Here is a 27753-nt window from a genome sequence, read left to right as displayed (position 1 = left end):
CTTACAATTACTTACAAAGTAGGAATAATTAGCTTCTTTACTCAGTGCATCTTCTATTCCAGTCTTGCATCAATTAGGTATAAAGCATAGATTTTAGTAATCCATTTTTCAACTTGTTTAGACTAGAGAGCAACTTTCAAGAAATTCATTGTGCCCATTAACTACCATAGTTGAAATATCACAACTGGCACAATTTATTGTTCTTCATTACTTACTTTTAATGGCTACAAACAACCAAATGAAAATTGTTTCTGCTGTGTGAAGAACAAAAATTTTGTGAGTTAGTAACTTTGCTTAGAAATAAAACTGCTTTTTTTTTTGCATCCTGCTTGATGTGCTAGATTATTGAATCATAGTAGTCTGTAGCGTAGGTATGCAAATGTGACATTCAAATAATAAATACAACCCAGTATCTCACTTCAGCCTATTTAAGTTGCAGCTTTCTAAAACAAAGCAGACACACAATAGTCATTCAGCCTTTGGTGTAAATAAGTGACCTAATAATGGTGCAGTGGGTGGAGAAGTGACAGAGGACAGGGCTCAAAGTAAGGCTACATTTGGCAGGTGAGCATTCACCAGTGATGTCCTTAAGTGTTCAAGATTAAGGCCAGCTCTATTCAATATTATCAGTCATCTGGATGCAGGGGTTGAATGCACCATCACCAGGTTTGCAGATGATAATATACTGGGGGACACTGTTGACTCTTGAGGAACAAGATGCCTTGGAGAGGGATCCTGTTAGATTGGAGCATTGGGCAGTCATCAATGATTTATTTAAGATTTGAAAATTTAGAAAGAACAAGTTACAAGTTCTGTGTCCATGATGAAGTAATTCTGAGGACAGGTTTAGATTGGGAGAGGGAGGGTGGGAGAATAGCCCTGAAGAAAGAGATCTGGTTTGTCCTGGCCAGGAGGGCAAATCCCATCCTGTGGTGCATCAAACACAACATTGCCAGCTGGTCAAAAGAGTTGATCATCCCACTGTATTCAGTGTTGGTGCAGCATCACCTAGAACATGGTGTGTAGTTCTGGGCCTCACAATTTAAGAATTTGTCTATATTTCTTTATATTTGTATCGTGGAAGGGTACGACTGTAGGAACATAGATACCAGGTCTGCTGAAGACTGCTTTAGCCACAGATAAATGGAGGGTGAAAAGTGCTATGAAGAAATACCAGTGCTTAATACATTTTCATTAATATTTGTTTTCAGTTATCATTGGAGACAAGATGTGATAAGGAGATCTTTGGAGTAATGTGTTGTGATGTCTTATTTTTTTAAAAAAAAACAACTGATTTTGATTGTTTTTGAAATCTGAAAGATTTCTACTCCCAGCTTCCATATCTAAACAACTGTTTTATATTGGCTGACACTTCCATATAGCCAAAAAACACATCTCGAGGGAAAAAAAAAAGATTAAAAGCTTCAGTCTTTATTATAATTTAGTATTACTTCTGTTACTTTAATCTCTAAGTAATGTTTCCTGTAATAATGCTGCCATACTCTGGGGATTATTATTTTAATTAATTTAGTGGTTTAGTGCCTTTTTAGATATTTCTTAGATTTATAAAGTTTGGAAGATGAGCATTTACTCATTGTTTGATCTGATAATATACCTCTGTGAATTTGGATGAAGGGATGATCTGGGCAGCAAAAATCTCCAATGAACGTATTTGTATGGAGAAAGACCATAGGAATGTCTTATTTAGGCTTTAAAAAAACTTCATGTCAAAATTTGTCCAAAATAAGACATTAGCATTTCTGCAGTGTTTGTCATTTACCCCATGCTAATGTCATATTTGAGCCTGTTAACTAAAGCCTGTTAACAGAATGTCCTTTTTGCAGAAAATTCTCTCAATATAGATAAAACGTGTAGTAGATTAGTTCTATTAGCTCTAGCAATAACCCATGCAAGTTATTATCACATACATTATTCAAATAGAATATGTTCTACAATAAACACAGTGTGTGAGAGTACTGGTTTAGAAACCATTGATTTGTATTGGTTTTATTTGGATTTATTTGAAATACTAAGAAATTATTTAAGCTGCAAATTAGTTAAGTTTTCTCACTGTATTTCCTACACATTAATCTCACTTTTTCATGTCTCAGATGAATACAACCTTTACATGTCCTTTCCTTATATTTCTTTACCTTCTTAATGTAATAATTTTCTTTTTTGATTGCCAAAAAAATAATTTTAATTTTATTTTTGTGGCCATTATATTATTTGGAAACCATGTTTCCTGTGGCATTGCCCCAAATAATTTGCAGCCTAAGAAATTAATGAGGATTTATGTTCCTAATAATTTTACATAATAACTTTGTATATTTTTGTGGTATATTGTAAAACTCTGATCTTAATGTTTTATTAAGATAGTGCTATTCAGACCAATTATTTAATCCATCTAGTGGCAGAAAAGTCAGTCTAGTGTAATGTTTAACTAATTTATATTCTGGGTGTTCTCATTTGGTTGTGAGAATTTGCATGCAGCACCACAAGTTATTTCCTTGAGACTGGAGGAGTGTTTTATTGTTTTAGACACTGCACTTGATACTTCAAGATTTCAGAAAAGTTGCAGTAAAATACCTGTTTATTCTGTCTTCAGAACAAGTTCATAGGCACTTGGATCAGCATGAGGTGAAATACTTGCAATTTGCTTTCCGTTGGATGAATAACTTGCTGATGAGAGAAGTCCCTTTACGGTGTACCATCAGGTTATGGGACACATACCAAGTAAGTACTTTTTTAAACCTCCATAACTCTGGTAATGTGTTTTGGACATGCCAGTATCTTTGTGAGTGTTTTTTCTTGAACCTATTGCTTTAGTGTCATCTGAAAATCACCATAATAAGAGAAAAAACTTTCAATGATCACCACTACTTAGAAACATTTAATGTCTTCAGTCTTGTCCTTCAAAGGCAAGCACTTGATGTCATGATAGTTTATAGTACTAAAATGAACACTCACTCAAAGTTAATGTCAATATTCCCTTCTTTCTCTTCAGAGAAGTGAAACATTGGATTGTGCCTAATCAATGTCCTTCATTGATTCTGAGTTTCAGGTTTCTTATTGTCCATCTGCTTAACTACTCAATCCAATATTAGCTTCCAGTCTTCAGTTCTCAGCCTTCATCCTTTGTCATGTCTTCTGTCTTACTGTTTGTCCAGACAAAACTCTTTATGTTGCTGACCTCTTGTTGTGATAATTATTTTTCCTCAATAATTTCTTTTCTTACTGTCAAGAGAAAGAATTGGTATTTGAGAAAAGCAGTTTACTCATTCTTAGTTCTATTACTTCATGTTCCAGTAGTTTCTGGTTGCAATTTTTGACTATATGTTTAAACTATATGTCTTTATCTACCAACTTCATTGTTGAAGTAGAGGGGGGGAGGGAAAAGTAATAATATTTTAAATTCCATAAGAATTTTCAACACTATTAGTCAGTAAATATGAGATTAACTCAAAATTTATGCCTTGTAAAGAGATGCAATATCTTTAAATATCATTGTCTTTATATTTAATCATTATGTAGAAATGCTCTGCTAGTTTCATACACTTTAATACCAGAATGTCTACTTAGATCATCTATCCAGACCTGTAACAGAGGGTGAAGAACTGCTTGCTCTTTATTTAATGAGTCCAGTAAGTTGTTTCAGTGAAGTCTGATGGTATCCGAATCTGATAAGAACACGTTAAGAAATGGGGAATCTATCAGTTCTACTGCTAAGCTGTTCTAGGAGGAGGTATCCTTGCAGAGTTTATCTTCAACAAACATCTGAATTGAACATGACTGTTGTTTCCATCTGAGGTTCTTTTGCCTCCTTTGTTTCATTGTCATATCTATTACTCACTGTGATATCTGTTATTACCTGGCATTTTATTCCAGTGTAAAATATTTATTCTTTATAAGACCTTTCTATAATTTGAAAGATAGAGCTATTTAAATGTGTTAGTGTAATTAATTTATCTCCTTTTGAGTAAAGTTTTGTTGCTGTTGCTGCAGTATTTCTAGCTCCTGAAGGTTTTTTTATTATGCTACCTCTAGCACTGCACTTGGTACCTGATCATTAGCCTTATCTATATGATAAAATCATGTAAGAGAGCCTCCTTAATCCAGCTGACCATCCATATGTGCCCCAAAAATAGATGTTTTTGACAGAATTTTAACTTGAGCTCATCTCTGAGCTATGATTCTGTGATAATGTTAAGAATCTTCCTTTGAAAGTGAAGTCTGGGGTTAATTTCTCAAACTATTGCCATGCTGAAAGGAGCCCTTTCTCATTGGTAGTCCTCATTTCACCTCTCAAGTTGTGCTTCAGTGGGACCTTTATCTGAAATAAGTGCTTCTGATTATTTAATTATAATTTTTAAAAACTTCTGATGTATTTAAAGTAGTATTTAAAAACCTTATACTTAAGTCTTTGCATGAGATTTCTGAGGGTGTCTTTTAAGTCAAGGTTTCTTCAAGGTATTTATATCTAAATAGCTAAATGGAATTTTTATACACAGAGTGTGGGACTATTTTTTTTATATTAAACAAGCTTATGGAATAATTATGTTTTGACTCAGCAGGTGCCCCAGATCTGTGCAGTTTCCTAGGTTTCATTATTTAGTAGACTGTTCTGTATGCATGTCTTGTGTATTTATGTATTTATGTATTTATGTCTAGTGTATTTAAAACCAATAAGGATATCCTAATGTAGACACCTTTTTCTGAAACGAGTGCAAGTAATTCCTCAAGTTGCTAATCAGATTTCAGTTGTGCTTATATTACACTGGTTATCAACCTATAATATGGATTTTTTCACCCTGATAATATGGAAAATAAATGCAGTGAACCTGCAAGAGCCAGTAAAGTTCATGCAAAGTTTTTGCTGAAGTTACAGATTTTTACTCAACTTTTCATTAAGTTATTCTGTTACTTGCAATTTCTAACTTAATTGTTTACAACTGTATGAGCAGTGCTGCTTTCTGAATGGAAAAACACTTCAGAGATGGAATTTGTTCAGTTGGTTTTCTTGTCTGTTTCATATTTTTAACTGCTATAGGCCAAAATATATCTCTCATTTGGAGATATATTGTTAAAGTTTTTCAGAGGGCTTAACTATGGATGAACCTGTGATGTTTGATTTGAAAGAGAGATGTAAAATGAGTAAAGGCAAAAAATATAATTAGCTTTCCAGAGGGGAGGAACAATCCTTCTAATTGTAAGGGCTGGATAGATATTTAACTACTTTTCTCCCTGAACTCAAAAGCTGATGATCCTGTCAAGGGTTGCTTTTGCTACCTCATGTGTCCTAAAGCAGTTAATTAAGGACACACAGGAATTCTGCTTAGATTTACACAGTTTTATTGTCTGCTATTTCACTGGGTACTTAGGATATGCCTGTACTGACTTTTGTCCTCTGATATTCTTAAGCTACTCTAAACTGAAATAGTTTTACCTGCACTTTAAGTTCAGAAAGGTGAATTAATCATGTTATGTAACATCAGCAGGGACTACAGGCATTCATCCCTACACTGTTGATGTTGGGCTTTTGCTCAGACTCTACCTACCTTGTTGTTCTTGGAACAGGATGGGGCATTTTGAAGGCCCTGTTTACAGTCATCTCTAGTCCCAGTGTGTGTCATGATGTGGGAATGGCATAGGAGCAGTGTCAGAGGAAGGCTCTGGATGGGTGGGACAGTCAGATTCCTTCATGTGGAAGGAATAGGAAAGGCCAGCAGAACTGTCAGATCCCTTCATGCACCAGGAGTGCATTCTGGCTCTGTTTCCTGCAGAAATCCATTGAGAAGAGACCAGTGACACCTTTTGAAAGAGAGGATCTGATGCTGCTGCTGTTTTCATAGAAAATAAAATCTTTCTCTCTTTTGTCTTCCACTCTCCCTATTAAAGCTGAAACCATGCCTTGTTTTGCCAAGCTGCCTGTTTCCCTCTGTTTCAGTGGAAAAATAAATACTGTGCTGTTTCCAGCCTAAATTCTAGATTGGTGACTCTCACAGCAGGCCCCAGTTTCTCATGAGCTACAACAGAGGGTTTTCAGGGGAATAACAGCACACTTTAACAGTCTGCTGTTGTGTATTTCCTAGTGTGAGAGAGAACTGCTGTTGGCTGGAGGTGTTGGAACTGCATTCTGTTTCAGTATTTGCTGCTGTTCTTCCAGTGACTTTAGTGACAATAGAATTGGACACTTTAATGATGTCCACCTCTATAGTGGAATGTGTGGTAGTAAGAGTACTTTGGCTGGAGTCATATTCTCTGTCTAGTTTAATTTAGGATTCATCAGTCAGTTGTTAGGGTCTGTGGAGTAAATCACTGAACATATCCAAAATACCTGTACTTGATCTAGTTAGAGCTGAGGGGAAAAGAAATTTGGAAAGGCTCCCAATTTCTCACTTCAGTTAATATTCTGTCATTCTGTAACTGTATCTATGAAATCCAATAAAATATATCACTGTCTTCTGAAGAACTGTGTAAAGAAGAAAAAGTAAAGACATTACGCATTTTGCTTACAAAAGATATGTTGAGGAAGTATTTTTAGCTGTATTTAGTTTGATTTGTTCTTTAACCTGAATTGCATTTTAATGAGTGAATTATCCCACTTCTTCACTTGTTTCAGGCCTTTTTTTTTTCATTTTTTAAAATGTTATTTTAGTTTTTTATTTTTTTTAGATGCAAATGGAAATTGCTTGTTGTAACCAAGACATTTGAAATTTAAATCCATAGAACTGAAACTGATTAATATGAATGTTTATGTCCACAAACCAAAATAGCATAAGACCTGAATTTTGTCTTTTATTATATTTTGCCATTTTATCTTGTATGTTGTCATCTTTTTTGTCAAAAAGACTTGTTAAAATGAATTAGCACGATGGCTGAATTCAGTATATATAAGTGTTTGACATATTTCTATGGGCTTAAAAAATGCAAGTTAGTTTTATATTTGGTCCTTGAGAGAAGGATGCTTTGGCATTATTTTAAAGATTGCTTTGCTATTTTGTGGCTTTCTTACTTTAACTCAAGATTCAATATACTGTATTAGAAAAGGTGGAGATGCCTCAAAGCTCAGTGTCTGTGTTGTCTTGCTCTAGATAAGTATTTTATATGCTTACCATCAAATCTCAGAAAGTGCTCTTTCTTCAGACTAAGACATTTTATGGCAGTTTCCATTGACATTTCTATTTTTATTTATTTAAATTCTTAAAATGTGTGATGCCCTCCTATGTGTTTATGCAGCTGTGTACTCCTGTGTTGGGGGATAGGAAGCAATGCCATTACAGTGGCAGCAGCCATTCCCAATTCTTCATCCTTGACTAGAAACGCCAATACAGGACTTGAATGTCAGTGCTTGTATACCTGTACTTAGAGCAGGACAGTGTTTAGTTTTGAGTATCAGTATTTTTTAACTGCTTAAATACAGAGTTCAAAACTACATTTGATTTGTAGGCAGTTTGCAGCTGGAAGGAAGTTTCTAACAATGCCATCAAATTATCCGGATGCAAAATAACAGTGTTATACTGATTGGTGTTTAAAATAGGATAGGAATTTTCATAGACATAAAAATACTTAATTTTATTTATTTTCATGTAGAATAGAGTGGATGTGTTTTCATTTTCATTTCATTTTCATTAAAGTGTTTACCTTCTGATTTGATGTTCTTGCATAAATTACCTTTTTGTGCTGTCTTTTGTGCAGTGATTTCTCTGTGCAACTCACCATAGTAGTAGTACATAATTCGCAGAAGAGGCACCAACACAGGTTTCATAGCTAAAAACTTGCTCAAAAAAAAGAAAACAGAAAAGAAAAATAAACTAGCAGCTACGTAAGTTTTCAGTTCTAAATACATGCTGTCATATGCTGCATGAATGTTTAGAGTTGAACCGTACAGCCGAATATTTTCACCTGCCAGGATGCATTTTTGTTTCATACCATTTAGCTGACTGCTGTATTGCCAGCTCACCAGTAATTAGCTGATGCAGTTGGCATGAATAATGCACTCAGATTCATTGGAAACACAAACCAGGGAGGTGAGGCAGGTACTGTTTGCATGCCCTGCTGTCCTACTTTGCAGCATTGCCCTGTTCTTATGTGAGCAAAACTTTACTGTTACCAAGGTACCTTAAAGCTTACTGTGAGAAATTAGGCACAAATGAAAGAATTTATAAAATCCTACCATGCAAAATGCTAAACAGTTACAAAGATTAACAAAAGATGCAGAAAAAGGCAAATAATAACACCAATAGAATTTGACAGTACTGGTGAGTTTATTTGCTGTCTCACTGCTGAAATAGGTTTTTCTTCTAGTTTCTGTTCCCCTCAGCTCCTTGGCAGTATTTCTTAGTTTTCTTCACATTAGGGAAGAGAGAAGGCTGATGAATACCACAACCAGTGCAAGGGAGGGAGGATGAGAGAGGAGCTGTGATTTCAGCCCTAGTGTTAGATCAGAATGATTGCTTGTCCTTTTCTGCCATCTTCATCAAAATACATTTTTTTCCTTCTTGAAATTTTTTTTTTTTCTTTATCAAGGACAGCGATGCTTTCTTTGCCCAAAATAAATGTATTTTTTTTCTGGAAAATTTAAATGTATTTACCACCATTTATATCTTCCCTTCTTCAAGGAAGTCTGAAGTGTATTTTTCATCTCTTTGACTTAGTGTTCGTTTTTATTTTCACGTGTCTCATATTGGACCTCATGCTTTGTTGACCAATATGGTAACAGACAAATTTGTTTCCTATTTATTTGTTGATATCATTTATGTAGCTCACTGCTAGATGATTTGATTAAGGGGATTTTGTTTAAAAGTAGACATCTAATGTTTTAATATTGGTACCATTTTCCAGAAGTGCTGAGAATCTAGAAATCCTATAAAACTCACAAAAACCTGCAGAAGCACAAGTTTTCTCTTTTTCAAAATGGAAAATAGATGTCTAAGTCTAGGGAATTATTAAAATAGAATTTTGGTTACATAAATATACCACCTCTTGCTCCTCCTTCATCCCACTCACCTCCTATCAAAAAAAAACCAAACAAAAAACCAACAGCAACGACAACAAAAAAGCCCTACAAAAAAAAGAGAGATAAAGAGCAGGAAAAAGGTTACACATAATAATGATTTTTGTCTGGCCATATGTCTTTGGAATTTAGGAAGTGTTCAAAAATATAATTTTTTCCTATGTTTCCATTTTTCACATAGACCCAATCAGCGAATTTCGTTCCCTGAACGTGAGAATGATTGAAGTGTTTTCCATAGGGTTGTCTTGCGTTTAGTGCTTATTAAAAATAAAATAAAATCCGTTAAAGCTGAAACTGGAGTACATTTCTCAACAGACACTATAGAATCTGTAAAATAAAGATACTATTGCTAGTGTGATCTCAATCAAAGCCTTAAGCCACCTGAGACAAGAGACTCAAAATAAGGGTGCTAAAATCAAATTTAATTTTTCATGGCCAGGAATTTAGAGTGTGAGACCTCTCTAGTCTGGTCTTTTTGGACTACAAAAATCCTTGAACCAAGTTAGGTTCTGTAAACAAAGACACATTTAGATGAGAGCAAAACAGTGGGGAAGGTATATACCTTCCCATCTTCTTCTATTATCAAGCTTCATCATATATTTATCTCTTACGCGGATTTTTTTAATGCCTATTAAAAAAATCTAACCTGTTCTAACATATTTAATAAATATTATTAAATATTTATTCAATTGTTTTAAAAAAATACTGAGTAAAACATTCAGTGGCAGTGATTTTTTTGTAATTTCTTTATACAGTGAAAAGACATTTTCCTTCTTTGATTTAACAAAAGATTTTTTTGAATTCACTTCCACTTATTTCTTTGACGATGAGAAATTGTGTCAAATCATTCTTTATTCAGTTTTTCCCTGTCAGCTGTCTCAAAACTGTTTTCTATCTCTTTATACAATCATTCTTTTTACAGGCTGAAAATATCTGTACTTAAAAAAGCCACTTCATGTGATTTTTGTGCTTGTTTCTGTTGTGTAGTAAATGAAAACTTTAACAGTTGAGACCACCATGGATTCATAAATGAGACTTAAGTTGTTTCCTTTTTTTATTTCTGTATTTGTACTTTTTCATGCCATTTCACCTGTCAAAGGGGAGTACTTCAGGTAATTGTTCATAGTTAGTCCAACCTGACTGTCTTTTTTGGTTTGTGTCATGGATAACATCAGATGTTTATGCCTTGCAGTGTTTTTACCTCTGGTGTATATATCCAGACTGAATTTCATTTGTCATTTTATTATTCAGTGACACAACAGCTTTCTGCAACTTTTTGAATCCAACTTTATTTCTTACAAGTAAAAGATACTCTGAATAATTTTGCATCACTACCAAACTAATATTTTTCAAGACCACTTAGTATTTTAGTGAACAATACAGACTCTATTATTTTTGTCCTTTTAATTCATGAACACTTTCTCATTTGATACTCTCATAACTTTAGAATCTGGCTTAGGTACCTTGTAAGAAGTGTCTGGATATATGAATATTTAATATCCAATTACTAACATGTGGGTAGGATCATGTCTTTCGGATTTCCAGGCATTTGTTCATTTGAAACTGGCCAATAGGTTAGATGCTCTGGAGCAGGGGAGACAGACATAGTGGGATATAACCTTTCCTGCTGGATGTAAAATGCAAACATGAAAGTTTAATTTTCTTAGGAAATAAAGGTAAAAATATTGTGTGTCTTGTTAGTGACTCTTACCTGCCATAGACTGTAAGAGAAGACAACTCCTGGGTTAAAAAGCATCAATGTCTTCAGGAGGCTTGTACTCAGGTCATGCCTCTACTCTTGATTCTGCCACCTCTTGTTTTCTCTTGGGAATTTTTTTAGCTCTCTAACTCAGAGTTGGAATTCACTGTCCTACTGTCTACTGAGCCCAGCCTTGATCTTGCCAACTTCCACTATAATTCATGAGAACCTTTTCACATCGTTCTCTTTAAAAATAAATGTAAAAGTATGGTTTAAATCATATTTAGTTACTTGGAACCTTAGGAAGACATGAACAAATGAGAGAAGAACTTTTATTGCAAGACTGGCAATCCAAACATGTACCTGTTCTAACATAATGTCCTTGTTCTAACTCTGCATTCATTTGGAAGTTTCTCAACCCCTTCATATTCAGCAAATCAGTATTTTCTTGTGTCAAGAGAGTCCTGGTACATCAAGCTTCTGTTGAACTTGAGCAATTGAAAAGTTTTTATAGTTTTCAAATCTTTGTCAGACAACTGAGTGTCATTGCCTTCTACCAAATGGATAGTTACATTCTGGAATAATTTTGTTGCCAGGGCAACCTTCCACTGGCAAGAGTTGTGCTCATTAGGAATTTATTGTGGCAGGCAATTATATTTCAGTTGTACAGCACTACTGAAGTCACTGACCTCTTATTGTTTGTTTTGTGTTAAATGCAATCTGAAACAATAGAAAACTCAAAGAAAAGAAGGTAAGAGTGTTAGTCAAAAAATAACCACACTGCTTTAACCATATATATATTTGTATAACTTTATGTACAGTCTTTAACATGCCTAAGGATTATGTGCACAAGGGAGAAAACCCAAATTTCTTAAACAGTAATTCAGCTTTTCCATGTGAATTTAAAATACTGTCATTCATATATAAGAGTATTTTATAAATGAATATAGCTCACAGGTTTTCTCCAAAAATAGAAGAAAGCCAGATGGTATTTGTAGAATTATAATGGTGTGTGCATATATCTTTGGCTGATCATCCAAGTTTAGTTTGTTGGCTTTTCCTATTTATTTTGTAGTTTCATGTCAAGACACAGGGTTCCCAAATTTTCAGTAGAAGCAGACTAAGTGGGTCCTGATTTTCTGCTGGACTACATTTTAGCACAGACCAGTGTGTACATTCAGCTGCCAGCTCTGATCTGCAGTTTCACTGGCACTGGCAGATAGAAAACTGACGATAGAACCCTCTATGAGATGCTTAAATATGACTCCCCAAAAAGTTGTGGGTTTGCATGTTACTTGCCAGTACATGCGAATTTTCGTGTTTAGAGGTCTGTCATATCCAGAACTCCGAAGTTCTTGGTCTGTCCTTCCTACCAGTGGTCTTGCTGTGAACAGCAGAGGTATGGTTCAGTTTGAGATATAAATGCAGGAAGATAGGTGTCTTTCTATAAGTTTGAGTTCATTGCTGTGTTGGGTATGTAAGCTTCACCCAGTAAATCAACTCAGGAGCTTAGAAAAAGATTTAGAGTGATTTATGAGATGTATTGTTTGGCGGGGCTCATCAGCTGAATGCCTTTGTAGGCTCCATTGAACATACTGACTTCATTAGCTCTGCAGCATAAGTACATAGAATGCTGGTAGGCACTCAGATTTAAAAACCTTCATCTCAAAATGGAAGTTCTCTTTATTTTTGCAAAGTGACTTAAAAATCTTTCCATAATATTTAGAAGAACTTCCTGTGATGTGAAATTCTTGACCACTAGATCAACTGTTTAAATGTAAGTGTGAATTGGAAATATGTTTGTGTATTTTTGTCTGTTTTTCTTTGGTAGCATTCATTGACATCAGGGAAGATTCAGTGTGGAAAACAAAAGAAGGAAAAAGATGAGAACCCATGATTTTTAAAGGGGAAGGTATTTAGACAGCAAAAACTAGAAAATCAAAACTCAGTGATATGCATAGAGAAGCCTTTAGGTTTTTTAGGTTCAAGTTGTTTAGGCAGCTTCCAGTAGTGTTGAAATAGATGTTAATTTTTCTGTGCCTAAATGAAAGTTGATTGTGAATGCAGAGAGAAAGTACTTTTTCTGGTGCTTAGCTTAGCTTAGCTTGAAGAATGTGAATAATCCCATTGACTTCAATAGAACAACTCATGAATTTTTTTATTTAAGCATGTACTCTCAAGTGCTTTATTGATCAGGATCTTGATGAATGCATATAGAATAGTTGTAAAAAGTTAGATACAGTCTAGGAAACGGTGTTTTTTTTGTTCCTTGGCTACTTTGAAGTAGCCAGTGTTTCTAGAAGAAGGCTTTATTAAAATTAATATTGTTCTCAAAGACCAAAGTCTCCAGACAGAGAAATGTGTTGCTATACAAGAAGACAAAAAGGCAAATTACCTTTCTTACATCCATATGCTCTTTAATGTAAGCTCCTTCCTCCCACAGATCCCTTCCTCACTGAGCTTCACTGATGTGTTTTAAGACTACATTACATTTAAGATTACACTACGATTTCAAGTTGTTTAGTTTAGTATTTTACATCTGCTTAGTTTTCTTTTCTGAAGCTCCAGTTAGTTGTGTCAGTTATTGTTCATAGAAGTGAGCACTAACAACTAAGCCATAACAGCCATTTGACTTTTCCCTTTGTATTCTGATATCTTGTTGTTAAAACCTGAACAAAGGTCCTCACATGTTGGACAGTTCTCTGGTTCCTTGTTTCAAATTTATTAAGACATCCATAGTTAACACAGCCTGTTAGAGATTTTTCAGGGTGTGGACGGTCTGGGACACAGCAGAGACCTCTCTATAGTCGAGTTAGATGTTAGTAGTTTATTTCAGGGCGTGGGTGAGAGACCCCTGCTAGGAGCCAGCAGATGAGGCTCAAAGCAAGCTCAGAGGGAACAATACAAAAGGGGGTAGAACATGAATACATGAGTTCAGGACTTAAGACAGCTAAGAAAGAGAGTAACAGAACAGAAGTGAGAGAGCCGGAAAAAGAGGAAGAAGAGCAGAAAGAGCAGGAAAAAGAGCGCAGAAAGAGAGTGAGCTCTCCTTTACAATTGTTTGTATAATCTATACATTGAATATTTTATTCCTTCACTAACCAATCTTTCTAAGTATACTAATACAGTAACATTTGTGTGTGACCTATAGAAATTGCTGCTTTTGCATATTTTTAGTTATCTCAGGGTCCCTCAGACCTTTCCTTATAAGGCTGGGGAGAGGGGTCTCAGCTTAGTTTTATTGGGTGAAAGAATGTGTTCTGGCATACCAGACCTGTTTCTTTGAATTATTCAAACTGTGCTTTCATTTGTATTTCTTCCTTAGACTTTCTGGCTAAGGAGTCATATTTACAATTCCTTTCTGATTCTACCTTTCCAACAACAGCCTGCACAGAAAATCTATTAAACGTTAAAGATATTTTTAACTCTTTGCCATTGTGTAAGACATAATACCTAAATTCAAACACAGCTTTGGTGGGGCTGGGGGGAGAAAGGACAAACTAGTACTTGACAAATCCAGTAAAATTCAGTAAAAAATAGCTTTTTTATAGCAGTGTAGATAGTTGTGAAAGGCATCTGAAATTGGTATGGTTACTGTTTGTTTCTGGAATGCACAACCTCATTAGAACTACATGAAATAATAAAAATGTTACCTTCTTTTGTCTCTCCAGGCCTTTAGCTCCTAGTATGATCACTACTTTAATATTCTGGCCTTTCTTGTATTCCTGATACATGATACTCTGGTGCTTTGCTCTGCCACTTGCATTGTCCTTGGCTGTCTATTTTGAGAGCTATTCTTCCCTTTCTTCTAGTCTCACAGGGGTTCTTGGTTCTTTTTCACTCTTCCTCCTCCATCGTACTTGTGGGTGATCTGAGGCTTTCTTACAACTTCACTGTCAGCTTATGTTGATGATTTGCATATCTACTTTTTTTCCTGACCTGTCTTCTTTAGTTGAGATGCGCGTTTCAGAACATCTGTATGGCAGTTCTCCTGAGATAGCTGATGACAATTACTGACACCAAGAATTCCTCTTCAATAGAGCTCTTGCTTCTCTCTTTTCATCACTTTTTCTAGTAGATTCTGCATAGGATTTTTTTAGTTCAACATATTTTTCTCTTACATTTTCTAGATAATATGTGCTGCACTTTCCCCTCACAGAATTTCAAAAAGCCCAATTCCTATTCTTTTTTTTTCAATTTTCATCTAATACAAATAATATGAATCCCTTTAAATCAGATAGAATATGTAATTTTCTTCTTCTGTCATTACTCAGATGTTCCATCATTCAGTTCCTTCATTTTTCTTGACATTTTTCTCTGTAAGTATTCATATGGTTATTCCAATTTAGTTTCTATTCTCCCAGCAGTAGTTCAGAAACTACTGGTCAAAAAACCTCCAACTGTTTCAAAGTGTATATAAATCTGATAAATTTTGTTTGTTCTGTGCTTTTGTAGTATGAAACTGAAATAATGTTACTAATGCTGCATTGTGTAGGCGAATATGAAGACATTCTAAAGTGATGCCTAACATGGCAACAGAAATGGACAACGGTTTTCAAGTTAAATCTGATTTCAGGAGTGCTCTGAATGTCCTCTGGGATGTTTTTAGTAAGCACTATTCCACTAAATCTTTGCCATCTTTAGCTGTTAGGATACATTTCTACACAACAAAAAACTTCAGCATGGAAATCTTCAGTTGGGCACTAGTTCAGAAATTAAGTTGTCTTGATTATTCTGATCTCTGAACAGAATATATAATGTGAAAGTAAAAATTGTGAAATATGTAGTTAATATACTGGTTATTTTGATTAACTATACAAATTAGTTATTACTAATAATAAATGCATATTTTAAATTAGTGAATTAATTTGATGCTTCCATCTCTGATTTTAAATTTTGCCTAGTCTATTTATCTTTTTGAAAACATATGTCTGTCAATGAACATTCATTTCTGTATTCAGCCTTTTTGGCTACACCCTAATCCATTTTCACTGTTTGTGCAATAAACCATTTAACAAACCTGTACACAGGAGTCAGTGGGGAAGATTAATTTCATGTAACTCAGTTGTCTTCAATAATGTTCCATTGGGTAGTGATATCTTTCAATGAAGCTAAAATTCAAATTTCTTTAAAACACTTAAGACTAAGTATAATATCTGAATCACATTTTGAGCATCATTACTGTGTGGCAGTCCTGTCATGACTTTTTAAACAATGAAAGACTTTTCAAAGTGAAAGTAGCTGTTGTGGGAAACATCATCTTTCAGAGATGGTGACTCCAAATCTGCTGTTGTAGTTTTTGAAAACTGTGACTGGTGATAATTGAAGGAAGTTAAGTTTTGATTCAAGCTGGAGGTATGTAGGTTAAACTCTGGAACTGTCTTTTTCCACAGTAGGGAGGGAAAATAAGACTTTACTTAATAAAGAAGTGAATTGTTAGAAAGAAGAGTGTACTTCGTATGGCTTTCTCAGTTTGTATTAACCCTGATGTGTGGGAAATACTGAGTTCATGCAATCACAAAAGCTGAATCATGTGTTGCAAATGGCACAAGTTTCTCATTCACTGACAAAGGTTGCAAGAAATGCCTTTGGAAACTTCATTTGAAGGTAAATTATGAAATAAATTTAAAAAGTGATATTCCTTTTTTTTTTTTTTTTTAAGTGCCTCTGGTTGAACTGGTAATTTGTGAAGTTGAACAATACCCTTTTCTTTAATGTTTATAGTGGGCTATATACTGAAGTTAGCTACTATTATTTTGAAATGTTGAATATTATTACACTAAGGATACTTCAGCCCACTTTAGCAGAGTAATAAAGCACTCTTGTATTTAGTTGATTACTGTGATTTCTTTTCATTCCATTTGCAGGGGTTCACAATGCTTTAATTTCACACAAGCTAGCTTTTATTTCTCCACTGTTTTAAGCAGCACTGACAATTCACCAACCTTTTTACCTTTGTTCCAAGTCCTTCAATTACAGCTTTTGTATTTTCCTTGTTTTTTTTTGAAATTAAAAATGTCTTCTCTCTCCAGTACTGCTGAGTTGTTGTTTTAAAGGTGTATTTTTTACAGCCATGGAAATGAAAACTTCTAGCTTTTTTGATCATTGTGGTGTCAATAGCCATGCTGCTCATTATGAGGTTTGTACTTGTAGGTGTTTATAGGCAGTATGTGTAGGAGCCTCAGCCCAAACTGCTCTGATCTTCCTGTCATCTCCTGTTGCCTTCAGTTATTTGCTAATGTGAATGCTGACATAAGCTTTCAGATAGCCCTATTCAATCCATTTTACATAATTACATAATTTAATTAATTTGACATTATGTCAAGGCCAGTAGTGCATTTTGTTATTATATGGAGGTCAGTGCAATCTATCAAATGGTTCTTAGTCAGTATGGAATGTTACTCAGTGCATCTTCAACATCTGCTGAAAAAAATGGAAAAGCTGTGCACATTTTACAATAGTCATTTCAGACTATTTGTGCTTGATTAACAGAAATTCACATATATCTAGATTTGATCACATTGCTGTATCACGACTACATGATAAAATACATAATAAAATCAATAATTTATTTTTGCAACCATAAATCAGAACCTAGTACAACAGGTCACCTTGTCATAGAAGGATCTCTGGATAGTCAAGCAGGATCTGCTTTTCATAAACCCATGCTGACTATTTCGCAAATTTTTCAGTTTCTGTTTAACTAATTTTTTTTCCTGTATAACTCAACAATTCCAGAAGCTGTCATATAGTTTTCCGTATATATCTAAAATAGCTACAAATTCCATTTCCATTTTTAGAAATATAGTTGCATCTTCATGAGAAAACGTACAGGTAGTTGTGCTTAATTTCTTTTTAACTTATTTTTTGTGAGAGGACTGTGTTTATAAATGCCATTATCAGATGCCATTCAGTGTATTTCAATTTATTTTCCGTGGAAATTTGCATTGGAAAGATGTGATACCAGTGCTTTTCAATTTAAATGCATTAGCATTCACTAAGGAAGTTGCAATACCTGCATTTTGAAGAGCAATGTATGTTGTGCAGGCAGAGGGATTGTGTTAATCTAATCAAACTGTCAAAGCAATCCTTCTTACAGTGTTCTTCTTCATAAACCCAGTAAGGATTTGAACTTGTCTTTTATGCCTTTTTCCTAGCAGAAAGTAAGCACTGATCACACTCAAAGCATTTAAAAATGAGAATATTAACAAAGATTTAACTGGAAAGCTGGTATGCAACTGTGAGTAATGAGCAGGAAAACCTGTATCATGCTCATCAACAGTAATTAAAATATAGTTTGTAAACTTGCAGCTGATACTTTAAAAAGAACTAAGTACATATTTTCTATATTTTTTAATATAGTATTTCAGTCAAAGATACTTTCCTTTTTGAGATAGCTGATTAGTAGTGATTCATACAAAGCTCACATTATCTTCCTGTGTGATAACCTTTCAGTCTGCAGATTAAGTCATATTTTAAAACAGAGATTCATTACAAAAGGTTTATTTCTAAATTTGATGTGATGTTTTTTCCTAGTGACTAGAATGACACGTCTAAATGTCATTTTATCCTAGTATGCTTTAGATATACTTAGTTTATTTTAACTCTGTTATTACTTTCTGTTGTGTCATATTACTTCACAGACTGAACACGGAGGAAATATTAATAGCTGTGGTGATTTATTAGTAAAATGCCAAATTGGAGAAAAGGTGCATAGAAATACTACTGTTGGGGAGCAGATCAAAAAAACCCCACTAGACACATTTCAGGAAAGTTTGTAATTAAAGTCTCTTCGGTGAACCTTTTCTTGTTATCAGTTTTGACATAATGAAGTTGCTGAGTAGTTATCAATTCAGAGAAGATGGTGTGAGCCTCTGGGAAGTACTAATGGAAAGGTATTTTGATCTACCACTATTTCTCCTTTATTCACTGTGTAGGCACTTACTTTGAGGATTAGAAATTTTAAAAAGGTCAATTTCAATTACTTTGAAATGCAGAGTAGATGAGTTGAAACAAAACAGATATTCCTCTGTTTCATATCTGAACAAAAGAGTAGTATCTGGTAGTATAACAAGTTGTAAGTTTTCAGATGCAAATACAGTTTTAAGTTGAACAGTAAGTACTGCAGATGTCTGTGCTTTTCCTATGTGTGCTAGTTGTATATGCATGATGTAGCATCATCACAGGTGATCAGGAAAGAGAAGTTAATAACAGAATAGGAAAACCTGCAGCTGGTAAAAACTCATTCAGAATAAGCATAGAACTGAATTTACAAACCAAGAAGAGCAGAAAGATCGTCTGAGACAATGACAAAAATACAATGGCACTTGAAATTCCCATTTATGCAAATGTAAAGTGACATAGAAAGATTTGGGTAGAAAAAGGAAACTATATTCTGGTACATAATCTTTAACCACAAACTGTGTGTTGCCAGTTAGAAACAAGAACTGGAGGTCATAATACTTTTAGGAAAATGTTAGAGCATGAAAGAGACTCTAATTTTGCCATTATGTAAATCTGTGGTGTTCCTATGGAACAGGTTGGAAGAAGTCAAGACTTAGTCAAAGTAAAGAATTGCACCTTCAAGATTCCTTGGTCTGGGGGGCAAAAAATGAGAGGAGAATGTAGCATAGGTGAAAAAAGTACATGTGACATAGGGAAAAGTTTAGTCACATTTAAAAACTGGTGTCAGGTCCAAGCCTAAGATATTCATTACACAGCACAGTTTAATTGTTGAACTCTTCACCACAACACACAGTGGGTCCTGAATGTTATGTGAATTCAAAAAGGGACTGGGCAAACTTGTGAGAGAAAAATCTATCGTTAGGAATTGAGGCAGAGTCCAATATCTGGATCAAGACACCTCTGTGCTGTGATGCTGGTGGATGGGAGGAAGTTACCTAAAGCTTGTGCTTCCTTGGATTTTCCCTTACTCAAAGACAAGATATTCAAAGACTCTATACTTTTAGAGTAGCCATAGTGGGACTCTGAAACTCTGTTGATAACATTTGCATATATTCCACATAGAGAAAGTTCTTTAGGTTAGAAAGCCTGAAGAAGATGCTATTTTTTACGATTTTTTACAAACTCCATGTGATTCAAGACTGTAATTTTTCTTCTACAAGGCACTGCGTTTTTTCATAACCACATCATGGTTGGAATGTTTTAGATTACCTCTAGGGTCTAAGGAATGCAAAGTTGACATGCTAAGTTAGGCAGCATTTCTTTGTCTGCAATATTTTCTAACTTGCAATGCTGATATTGAATTTTTCTACTAATTTAAATATTTAAATAAAAAAGTGCAACATTTTACTTTGCGAGATATTGAAATCTATGTTTTCTATGTAAATTTGTTTTGTTTAAAAGCAATATTCTTAACTGTGTCCTCTTTTACTTTTCAAATATATTTGCTGCTCTTCCTTCCACATGTATTTTATTTGAGCACTTGGCAATATGCAGTAGGAAAATTTAACTTCCTTGTTTGGTCTTCAAATACATGAAGAGAGCTGTGAGAAGAGCTGGCTTCTTCATTCAGTCCAGATCAGCAGATTGCTTGATTTGCTGGCAAATAAATAAGCAAAAGAAAGTGTCAAGAAAAAAATGGATAAAAATATTTTACATAAAATATGAAAGTGATGGCCATGGGTTTATTAATGTTGTGTAGAAACAGTGTGTTTACAACCTTGAGAAGTCTTTATCTCATCAAGCATGTATCTTCTGGCAATTTGCATTTGGTGCAGCCTAGCTCTTTTGAATAGTGCTATTTACTGAAACCAAGCTGTGAGTGCTTTCTTGTTCTCCTGTCAGAGAGCGGGTTGAACTTGCAGTATCTCAGCTGCCATTAAGTTCTTTCCTTCTGCCCGTGGCTGTGAGGAGGACCCTTTTCTAATTGAACTTTATTGTTTATTAGACATGATTAAGTTTAGGCAAGGCAGAGCTGGGCAGTTCTGTATCCTGCTGTTGTGAGAGGAGGCAGGGAATGGCTGGCTGACAATGTTAGAGGAAGTCAGTTCTGGCCCATTTCTACATGAGATGTCAGTTTTACTGCCTGCATGTTTTTTATGATGTAATTTAATAATGTAACTGTTTTTTATGATGTAATTAGTAGAACTGAATAGGATAGTTCATTTGAAAGGGACCTACAGTGATCATCAGCTGCCTGACCACATTATGATGAATTTTTGTTGCTCACCTACACAAAAAAAAAGAAAAGAAAGAAACTAGTAATCCTTTACAGATTTCTGTGGATGCCTTCTCTTCCTTACATTACAAGGAAAGGGTGTCGCCAAAATGCTATACACTAAAATCTGGCACTGCTGCAAATACAATATTAGCTATATACCTTCACTGGGGAATGTGTTTTGTAGAGCTTCATCCTGAGTTTTGATCTTTTTACAAACATGATTGAGACATGCAGGAAAATATTTAACACATTCCTACTGGAAAAGTTGCTGTTTATGTCACTGGACCAGTGTAGCTTCTCGAGAAAATCAGTTAAGTCACTCATTAAGTTTTATTGAATCTCTGGTCTACTGAGATGTCAGTTTGTGTTCTGAAAACAGTGTTCAGAAGCCTCATTCACTTCTCACATCAATGCCTTATTCTTGAGAAGAGGCACAAAAGTCATTCTCTGCTTCTCCACGCTGGAGTTGATGCTGGCGTACTTCACAGCAGAGGGATTTCACTGTGTTCCTCTTCACTCTAATGGACTGCAGAGCCTAGTGCACTATTGAAATAACCTGCTTCTGGTCAAACACAAAGACATTTTGCAGTCTACAGCACCATCCTTCATCCTTTATGGGGCAGCACAGGAATTTAAATAAGCTCTCATGCAAGGAGGATTATTTCTTTTTAGTATAAACATTTTAAATGAAGGGAGGAAGTCAGAATATCTTAATGACTGTCAGAAAATAGAAGCATAAACCCATTGGGTTTGTGATTATTAAGTTATAAGATTTAGAAAATGAATGGACTTGCAACTTAGTGTTGTTTTAAAAGAGAATGCTCTACAAAAGGAATTCAGTTCTCTTAGCTTAGTTGATCCATTTTATTTGAGAGTTTTCTGATGTCTTTCCTCCTTTCAGCCATTCTATCTTATCTACAAGACTGCGTAGATTTTTCCATACAGTTGTGACAATAAGTTTGATTTAAATATTTAAAATATTTAGTAGAAATAAACTTTCTTGAGGAAAGACACTGCTTTATGGCTGATCAGAAAGTGGAATTTATCATAACTAACTATTGAGATATAAATTTTTGGAAAGCACTTTATAATGTATTTATTACTGAATAGCCACTAGTGTACCTGAGCTTGAAAAATGCACTTTTTATTTTTCCTGCACTTTCTATTTTTCCTGCCAAAGCATAGCTTACTTTCATAGTGGAGTTTTGATGCTGTATTTCAAATTACAAAAATAAAAATAAAAACCTCAGAGTTTGTCCTAAAAGCAATATTAAGTTATAAATGGCAATTCAGTTGCTTTCCTGAGTTGTGTGATAGCCTTGTCGATATGGCAGTCTAGTTTCTGGGAGCATATTTGCAGAGATTTCATATCAGGCCTATCCCCTTCTTTTGGCTAAAACCATGTACACAACACCAAACAGTGCAGGGAGGAGACAGGCTGAGCTACCAAAAGATTCTACTTAGAATATGTGAACAATCTTCCATTTTTTGGTCTAACATCTAGTTTTTACACACTTTATTGAAATGATTAAGAACTGGTCTTACTTAGGTCCTTGCATAAGCAAAAATAAAAAGTGCTTAAAAAGAATTGAGTATTAATAGATGAGACATTCTGTGTAGAAATTCTGAGTCTTTCTCACTAGTAGCATAATTATTCCACTCATCTTTTCATCTGACAAATGGAATACAACTGCTGCCAGTTGTCTATTAATTGCATCCTTTTTATCAACTTCCAACTCTTTCTATTAAACTGTGTTATGCTCTATTTAGTATATTATTCTGCAGAATTGTTTCTTAGCATTCCCACTCAACAGACATTTATTTTTGTCATGCATATGTTTCTCTGTGAGAGTGAGGAGTGTGGAGGAACGTGATGAGCAGTGTCAGATGAAGCTCATTGCTATTCTAACAGCATGACTGCGCTCCTTTAGGAGGGCATTCAATCCTTGGCATTCATTCCCTCACACTGATGTGATAACAGAATAAAAGAGCTTTACAGCTGATTGAAGTCAAGTAGTAGAGCCATTGTAAAGGCCCACGAGAAGATTACTGATGAATACCATTACTGCTGGAGGTTGGACTAGCAATTGTGCATGTCCATGCTTTCTTAAAGAGATTGAATAATGAAAGAGAGCATGTGATAATAATTCTGAATTAGCTATGCTTTCCTTTCCTAGAGTGAAGATGGGGGTGTCCATTTGACTTAAGAGTCCTAAGAATTATGTCATAAGTGTTTACCAAGTTCTGAGAAATCTTCATTTTAAAGTGGTAATTGGAGTTGTGGCTGTTTTAGTTCTCTATTTTTGAATATCAGAATAAAGGAAATTTGGTATGATATTCTGCTTTAGTCTGGAGTCAAAAGGTGTTTGGCCACTTCAGGTATTAATGGAAGTGCATAGTTTTTCCCATCTTTCACACTGCAACATTCTAGTTTTTCTTATGGCAGGAGACAGATTGAAGGCTTTGAATTTATTGCAGTACATGGAACAGTCTTTGCTTGTAAATGAAACAGATGACTGAGATAAAATCAAAGGCTCTTCTGTGGTTTAGTTTGGCTGAACGTCTTTGAAACTAAAATAGTTCGTGTCCGATTGATTTTTTTTCCTTCAGAGAGGGAGTGTTTGGGAAAACATTACATGGAATTTCCAGTATGACTTTTTTTTTCTGTTATGCTTTTAAGTAATGAAGGAATTGGAGATAAATAAAACTTTGCAAGAAGGCTTTCATGTGCAAGAGAGTAGCTCATAACTACGTGTACTAGCTCTGACAAGACCTTGGATGCTCTGTAAAAGCTCAGGTTGGCCCTGGTTCAGTACATGACTATGTGTTTCAAAAGAATGTTTGCAATCCAAACCAAACCACAGTAGCTGTGTCATTCAGAAATGACTTTGTGAATCCTAGAAAGCTCCTCAGAGCCCTTTCTGACCTCTACAATATTCTTTTCATCAAACTCTGTTTACCTCCTGATCCTCTCATCCGTCTTTCCGGCTCTGGTTGGTGTTCTTTGCTGTAATTTTTCTCCTGGTTTTCACTGTGATCCCTGGAATTTTCAATTCATCTGAAGGGAAGCTACTAAGGGATCTCACTTTTCTGGAGACATCATCCTGACCTCCCTTGTCTGTTTTTGAAAAGGAATACAGCCGCCACAAACTGAAAGCATATAATAACCTTTTACAACGCTCTTCAATTGGATCATTGTAAATATCCATAGGATTACTGTACATTGTATCACATAACCTTTAATACATATTCCATTGGTTTTGGCAGACTAGAGCAATTGCATGCTGTGATTATTTTTTGTCTTTTATCTGTCTTTGAGAACAATGGCTTAAACTCCATAGATTGTGTTGATACGTCTGAATGAAAAAGGTATTATGAAAAGTAATAAATGGAAATTATGCCTCCAACTTCTATTTGCTCTGAATTTGTTTCTAATGGAACTTTTATGAAACACAATAAATAGTATTGAAAATGCAAGTTTTATGTAGTGACTTAGGAAATACTAATAATGCCTTGAATAAGCTAAATACATACCAATAGCTATACAGCTGGCTTTTTGCATTCTAGGCAGAAATTAATATTTTGGAGAGGAAACATGGTCTAGTAGATAGGACAATAGAGATAATAGCTGAAATACATATGATTTCTTGCTTTTTCATTTAAATGCAGACAGATTTTCTTTCTTGTAAAAAGTTATGGATGAAAATTTCCAGTTAACATCACCTACTGTTTCCTTTTTGTAAAAGGAGAACAGACTTTCTGAAAGTTTTATATAAATTGTTAAATACAAATCAGCTCAACAAAGACTGTATCTTCTGATTATCCTTTAATAAATTCTCATATTGCTGAAAAAAAATCTTATACATTGTGCTCAAAAAGTTCCACAAAACTAATAGTAGCATTTTCATGATTGAGCCTTTAAGTTCTAATAATCTTTCTGTAAATTAATGGAAAGATTTTCTCCTTTCTAATGGGATTCTTTACTTGTTAGTAGTAATTTATCAAAACTGTGGAAAATCAGTGTCTTAATGGGAAAACAAATCGAATCTCTCCTTTCTGAGAAGTATAAGCAACTTTCATTTGTGATATTTCCAAAGCTTGGGTTGCAGACAGAGAGAAGTTCTCACTTAAGTATCTTTTAACTTAATTTTAATATTTCAGAAAAAACCAAAACTTTTTATGGTGGTTGTATGCTCTTGGTTTGTCTTGAAACAAGCCAACACCTGCTTAGTAAAGGATTTTCATGATTAAAAATAGCAATTTTGTTCAGTTTTCCATAAGATACAATTTGAAACATTTTGTGTCATGATGTTGTATAACTTTTACAGTTAAATATTGAAGTGCAGATGAAATATTTCTATGATTGCATATTTTTTTTTAAGTTTTAAGTGTGATTACTAATATGATCTCTGAATATCTGCTATGTAAATTAAGTACATAGTAAAGAGATTTTTGGTTTTCTGTCTTCTAGATTCTCCTCTTTGGTATTGAGTCCCATTTCATTACACATGCACTCTTCATGGCTTTTATTCTATCTGGGCTATGACTTCTTTTTTTCTTGTTTTTCTTTTTGTTTTAAATTCTCTTTGTCTCTGGTTTGGTACCCACTATGGAAACAGAACTCTGCTGTTTGTTTCCCTGTAGGCTCCCACTGAGCAGTGCTCACAACCTTTTCTTTCCACCTGTTTCCATAGTAGCAGCACCTTGTCGTTTTTGAGAAGTAATTATTAATTTGGTTTATTGTTTAAATGCCCGGGGATGCAGTGAATTTTCACAGCCTTCAAGGGCTAGCCAAGCTTTAGTGGGATAACACGGAAAATAAACAGCCCTTGGAATGTTCCTGATACAGTCTTTGCTGTCTGAAAGTTATGAGACAAATGCAGATTCTTCAAAGGTGGCCAGGATCCATTTTCAGTAGCTCATCACTAGTTCTAGGAATTGTGAAACTTCTGGAATCAGTTTAGTAGTTTGTTTGCCACCTCTGTTTCTATCACTGCGCCTGGGTGCATGGCTCTGGGAGTCTCTTCAGTGGATAAATTGTCAGTGTGACTTTGTGTGAGCTGATCACTTTGTTTTGCAGCTCATTTTGCACATTGCTTGTTTCAAACATGTTTTTTCCAACTATGCACACCGTGCTGCCTTTGTTTTGGCTGCAATGAGCTACAGATGTTGTCAGTGTGTGGTGAGCTTCATCTTTCCACAGAGCCATTCTGTAACAGCAGAGATTTTATACCAGTAAGTTTTTAATGGTACCCTGAAAAATAAGGTGTACAGAAAACAGTTTTCCAAAGTGGCGTTGGTTGGTATTGATTATTATAAAATCTCTGCTTTTTTTTTTTTTTTTTTGTAAGATATCTAATTGCATTAAATGTAGTTTATATTTTATTTAATTTTTTTTGTATCCTTTGCTATTTTGATATTGATTTAGAGTGTTTGGGAGTCAAGGAATCACAGTGTACACAAAATAACAGAGCTGTGTTAAACATTTTATAGCTCTGTACCAAATGAAGTTATAGTTGCAGTTTACATTATTTGTGATATATGAAAACATTGATATTAACTTAAATTTATGCTTGAACACACAGCTTTACTTCCTTCTTTCTAGCATTTTGGGATATGTTAGTCAGATTTTAAAGTCTAAAAGTTCAGAATGTTCAGTCTTCATTGCTATAAGCAAAATCATATGGGAAAAATCAGTTGAATTGTAAAGCTGAAGGACAGATACAGTTAACAAGTACATTTTGATGCTACATCCTTCAATAAGTAAATATTTTAGTTCACACCTTGGGTAGCTAATATTTTGTTTGGTTTCTGTTTTAATATTCTAGAGACTGAGTTGCTACTGTGAAGCATATTTGTTTCTTCACATTCACATTGTTGATAAAATTCATCTTGAAGCCTGGCAACATAATTTTTTGGGATTGTTTTTTTGTCACCTATTACAGCTTAATAAGAGAGATTTAAAGAAAATTCTATGTATTTCTTTCTTTTAAAATAGTAGAAAATAAATCCAAGAAGAGTAATTTATAACTTCACTATGTAGTCTTTTAAAGTCTTAAATAAAATAAGTAAGTAAAATGCTTCTGAAAATTTGGAGACGTGCTTGGGAATCTGATGCAGTATCCAGGTTGTTTTAGTGGGGCTAGTATTGTCCTCTTAAAGTGTTTGGTCAATAGGTTTTGATAAAGGAATTTGCAGAAGTGCTAAACTAGATGTTATGCTGTGCATTTTATCTGAAGATTCAGTGTTTGGTCAAAGAAGTCAGCCAGAAATCTTTTCTTTGGATCAAAGCTGTCCTCCTATTTTGACCTGCTCAAGGGTAGGGGTAGTGATTAGGGCACTCTTGTTTGCTTTGTCATCTGCTGGAAGTGTCTCAAGCTCCTGCTAACTGAAGACTCAGTCCTTTAAATGTCAGCATGGATTAGTGGAGTGTTGCTCACAAAAGCTGATGGAAAGAGAACAACAAGTCATGTTTATTGACAGCAGTAAGAGATTTGAGAAACTTTACAGTCTGGTGATGTCATGTCAAACAGGAAAAACATGAAGCCGTGGAGATTACCTCAGGCTGTCAGGATGGGAAAAGCTGTTGAAGAGCAAGAGCTTTTTAAGCCCTTGTGCTGTATTTGTGATGGAGTAAGGTTTCCTAGAAAAAAACCCAATGCATTATTGGTAATATTGGAATTAATAAAGTTTCAAGTAGGTGGTATTACCTTAAAATTTGCCTTGCTTTTCTTGCACACTGCTACTGGATATTCTTGTAGGAGCTTTTCTAATGAAGTGGCTGCTAGTTGTAATAATCTCATAATTGCTCAGAGGTATTCAGGATCAACGTAGGAGTTTCATTTCTCAGCTATA

General features: G+C 34.7%; 1 protein-coding gene across 1 annotated transcript in view; it reads left to right on the top strand.

Moving 5' to 3' along the window:
• The window catches only part of LOC131573045 (TBC1 domain family member 22A-like), a 141757-nt gene that overhangs the window by 71847 nt on the left and 42157 nt on the right, over nt 1–27753 (top strand). The window contains exon 11 of the mRNA XM_058826621.1: nt 2609–2736. Coding sequence (XP_058682604.1) covers nt 2609–2736 — 128 coding nt within the window. The remainder of the gene's footprint in view (nt 1–2608; nt 2737–27753) is intronic.

The sequence above is a fragment of the Poecile atricapillus genome, chromosome Z (genome assembly GCF_030490865.1).
Source record: "Poecile atricapillus isolate bPoeAtr1 chromosome Z, bPoeAtr1.hap1, whole genome shotgun sequence".
Lineage (NCBI taxonomy): Eukaryota > Metazoa > Chordata > Aves > Passeriformes > Paridae > Poecile > Poecile atricapillus.
The sequence above is the reverse complement of the archived record's forward strand: the minus strand, read 5'-3'. Positions and strand labels throughout refer to the sequence as shown.